Source organism: Stomoxys calcitrans, chromosome 3, assembly GCF_963082655.1.
Source record: "Stomoxys calcitrans chromosome 3, idStoCalc2.1, whole genome shotgun sequence".
Classification (NCBI taxonomy): domain Eukaryota; kingdom Metazoa; phylum Arthropoda; class Insecta; order Diptera; family Muscidae; genus Stomoxys; species Stomoxys calcitrans.
This window is the reverse complement of record NC_081554.1, coordinates 173,574,535-173,578,301: the sequence shown is the minus strand read 5'-3', so window position 1 is coordinate 173,578,301 and position 3,767 is coordinate 173,574,535. Positions and strand designations below refer to the sequence as shown.

Below are 3,767 nucleotides of genomic sequence, written 5' to 3'. Positions count from 1 at the left end.
AATCCTGGAAAAGACCGGAGAAGGACAAATCAACACCTACCATCCCTTTGTTGACTACAAAGCCGCTTTCGATACTCCTTTAAAGGTATTTCAAGCCATGTCTGAGTATTATAAAAGTTAAGTATAGGAAATAAAAGTTCTCTCTTACCATGTGGACAGACATGGGTTAGTTGAAAGCTTTTCGTTGCAAATTTGTTATAATTTCTGAAGTGCATCATTATCATTTAGTCACTGCAATAATGGCAAAGTTGACAGATGCCGAATGGGAAGCGTATAAGGTAGGCATTTCATATTAAATTCTGACATCATCTCAATGAAAATATTCCATCATCTTTTTAATGAATTTATTGGGTTGCCCAAAAAGTAATTGCGGATTTTTCATATAGTCGGCGTTGACATAAACTTATTTCTTTTTTGTTGGGATTTTTAATTTTTTTTAATGGTATCTTTTTGCTTGATTTTTTATAGAAGCAATTCAATAAATCATATGCCGATCAAGAAGAAGATGCAATGCGGCGTGAGTTGGTGGCCAAAAGTAAGCAGTTCATTGGGGAACACAATAAAAAGTTCGAGGCAGGCGAAATTAGATACACCTGTGGCTTAAATCATTTATCCGATCTTAAGCCTGAGGAATATAATGTTCCTGTAGAGGAAATGAAAGACATCATGCTTGAAACATTGGGATAAAAAAGGAGTTGTTATAATAAGAGTTAAAAAAAAAAAACAAGTGGAGCTTATAGCGAAAACATGTTGCACCTATCGTATCATATAAATAAATTGTACATTGGAGATTATGTTGAAAGCTAAGCAAATAAATGTGAAATCTTAACCTTGAGCTCGTTTTTATACCCTGCACTGAAGGATGGGGGTATATTACTTTTTGCCATCCGTTTGCTACACATCGAAATATCCAGTTCCGAACCCTATGTCCGTCCATCTGTCTGTTGAAATCACGCTTCAGTCTTTAGATATTGAGCTAAAACTTTGCACAGATTCTTTTTTGTCCAAAAGCGGGTTAAGTTCAAAGATGGGCTATATCGAACTATAACTTGATATAGTCTCATCATCCTCGATCCCTAGGCCTTGAGCGCCGCCATACTGTCCACATTATTTCTGAGTTTTGAGGGCTGTAAATTCTTTACCAGAATTTCCCCTGCAGCCACTGCAATGGCACAGACATCCGCCTAAAAGGCCGTACACTCGTCCGGCAGCGTCAGAGACATACCGATATCGAGTGCGTCAGAGTAGACCCCCAATCTAGTCCCTGACTCCATCTTGAAGCCATCGGTGTGGATCTAGGTCTCATCCTCCTCAATTACAGCATTCGCCCTCCATTCATCCTTCCCAGGAAAATGAATCGCGAATGCCCTCATTCCTGTCGGTACTGGTGCCAGGTAGTCGGAGATCCTCCTCAGTGTACCCTCCGCATTCATAACACCCAGAATCGAACTGTGGTCGCAACCATCCAGCTTCAACATGCCGAGCTCCCTCAGCCTAAGCGTGACCCTGGCGGCGTTCCGGAGTTCCCAATATAGGCCTCAATGAGCTGCATATCCAAATTGGCCTCCAGATCTGCCTGCGGTATGGATCTCAGTGCCCCTGTGACCCCGATGCAGGCCAGTCTCTGAAACTTCTCGAACTCCCTCGCACGCGTCCTCTTCTCCACGGCATTCCACCATATCAGTGCTCCACAGGTCAGTACTGGTCTCACGATGGCCGTATACATTCAATAAACCATCTTGGGGGTTACCCCCACTTCCTACCGATCATCCTTTTGCAGGAGTAAAGAAAGGTGCCTTGCGGTTTCTTTCCTCATTGTTCCTCTTCCAGGACAGTTTCAAATCGAGGACTATGCCTAGGTACTTCACCTCCTTCGACAGCCGCAAGTTGACCCCGTCCAAGGATGGAAGTCTGAACTCCGATATTTTATATCTACACGTGAAGAGCACCAGCTCCGTCTTCCCTGGATTGGTTCTCAACCCATTTCTGGTAGCCCATCGCGACATCCTCCTCAGTGACCCTTCCATGATCTCGCTGATTGTCGACAGAAACCTGCCTCGGACCATCAGCACGACATCGTCTGCATAAGCGATAATCCTCTTGCCGTCCCCACAGAGATCCATCAGGATTTTATTAATCACGAGGTTCCATAGAATCGGCTAGAAAAGCCCTCCAGGGGGTGTTCCTCTAGTCACCCGCATTCTGACCACACTAACTCGCAGGCTCGCATTAATAGTCCTGTCATAAAGCATATTATTGGTCCACTGGGAGATTATGGGGTGAATCCCCGTGCGGTCCAGTGCGGTGACAATCGATTCTATCTCCACATCATTGAAATCCCCCTCAATATCCAAGAAGGCCGCCAAAGTGTTCTCCTTCTGTCGGAGAGACCGCATTCTGACCACACTATCTCCCAGGCTCGCATTAATTATCCTGTCATTAAACATATTATTGGTCCGCTGGGAGATTATAGGGTGAATCCCCGTGCGGTCCAGGGCGGCGACTTTAGATCCTTTCTCCACATCATTGAAGTCCCCCTCAATATCCAAGAAGGCCGCTAAAGTGTTCTCCTTCTGTCGGAGAGACCGCCTTCTGACCACACTATCTCCCAGGCTCGCATTCCTGTCATAAAGCATATTATTGGTCCACTGGGAGATTATGGGGTGAATCCCCATGCGGTCCCGTATGGCGACTATCGATCCTATCTCCATATTATTGAAGTCCCCCTCAATATCCAAGAAGGCCGTCAAAGTGTACTCCTTCTGTCGGAGACACCGCCTTCTGACCACACTATCTCCCAGGCTCGCATTAATAATCCTGTCATAAGGCATATTATGGGTCCACTGGGAGATTATAGGGTGAATCCCCGTGCGGTCCAGTGCGGTGACAATCGATTCTATCTCCACATCATTGAAGTCCCCTCAATATCTAAGAAGGCCGCCAAAGTGTACTGCCTCTGTTGGAGAGACATCTCGACCGCATGTACCACCTCGTGCAGGGCCGCCTCAACCGATCTGCCTTTGAGGTCAATCAGACATATAGGCCTAATAGGCCTATAATCCTTTGTCGTACTGTGTTGTATTTTTCCCGCCTTGGGGATAAAGACCACCTTGACCTCCCTCCATGCCCTTGGTATGTAGGACCATGCCATGCTCGCCCGGAAAATCCGCTCAAGTCAGGGCAGGGTGACTCCAAGGGACTCTTGCAACAGTGACGGGATAATTCCGTCAGGTCCGGCCGACTTAAATGGCCGGAAAATGCGGACTGCCCAAACTATCTTCTCCTCGTCAACGATGTCCCCGGTGAGGTTATCCGTTAAGACCACATGTAGACCACGATATCCTGTTCGTCGTTCTCTTCCTGTCTACCTGGGAAATGAGCCTCCATCAAAAGCTCCACTGTCTCCTGGCCACTCTCGGTGTAAGTCCCGTTCTCCCTCCTCAGGCAGCTGGGCTTAATGGGGTTCTTCGAGAGCATTTTGTGCAACCTATTGGTTGCCCAAAAAGTAATTGCGGATTTTTTAAAAGAAAGTAAATGCATTTTTAATAAAACTTAGAATGAACTTTAATCAAATATACTTTTTTTACACATTTTATTCTAAAGCAAGCTAAAAGTAACAGCTGATAACTGACAGAAGAAAGAATGCAAAATAAAAAATCCGCAATTACTTTTTGGGCAACCCAATAGATGCCTCACTTGTGCTTTCAAATTTCCCACAGAATTTCGCCCAGGAACCCCTCTTCGCCTTTCTCGTCTCCTTCTTGAAC

General features: G+C 45.6%; 1 protein-coding gene across 1 annotated transcript; it reads left to right on the top strand.

Annotated features, from left to right (window-relative positions):
• The first annotated feature begins 233 nt into the window (after positions 1–233).
• Positions 234–750, top strand: LOC106083044 (crustapain-like). The gene is made up of 2 exons (XM_013245861.2): positions 234–278; positions 469–750. Exons 1-2 carry the CDS (start codon positions 240–242, stop codon positions 685–687), a joined length of 258 nt encoding a protein of 85 aa, XP_013101315.2. The 5' UTR covers positions 234–239; the 3' UTR covers positions 688–750.
• The last annotated feature ends 3,017 nt before the right edge of the window (positions 751–3,767 follow it).

Bases quoted from the DNA above. Each gene is read 5' to 3' on its own strand.
- LOC106083044 (XM_013245861.2), top strand. From the start codon at position 240: ATGGCAAAGTTGACAGATGCCGAATGGGAAGCGTATAAG. The intron at 279-468 runs GTAGGCATTTCA...GATTTTTTATAG, and splicing joins CCGAATGGGAAGCGTATAAG to AAGCAATTCAATAAATCATA.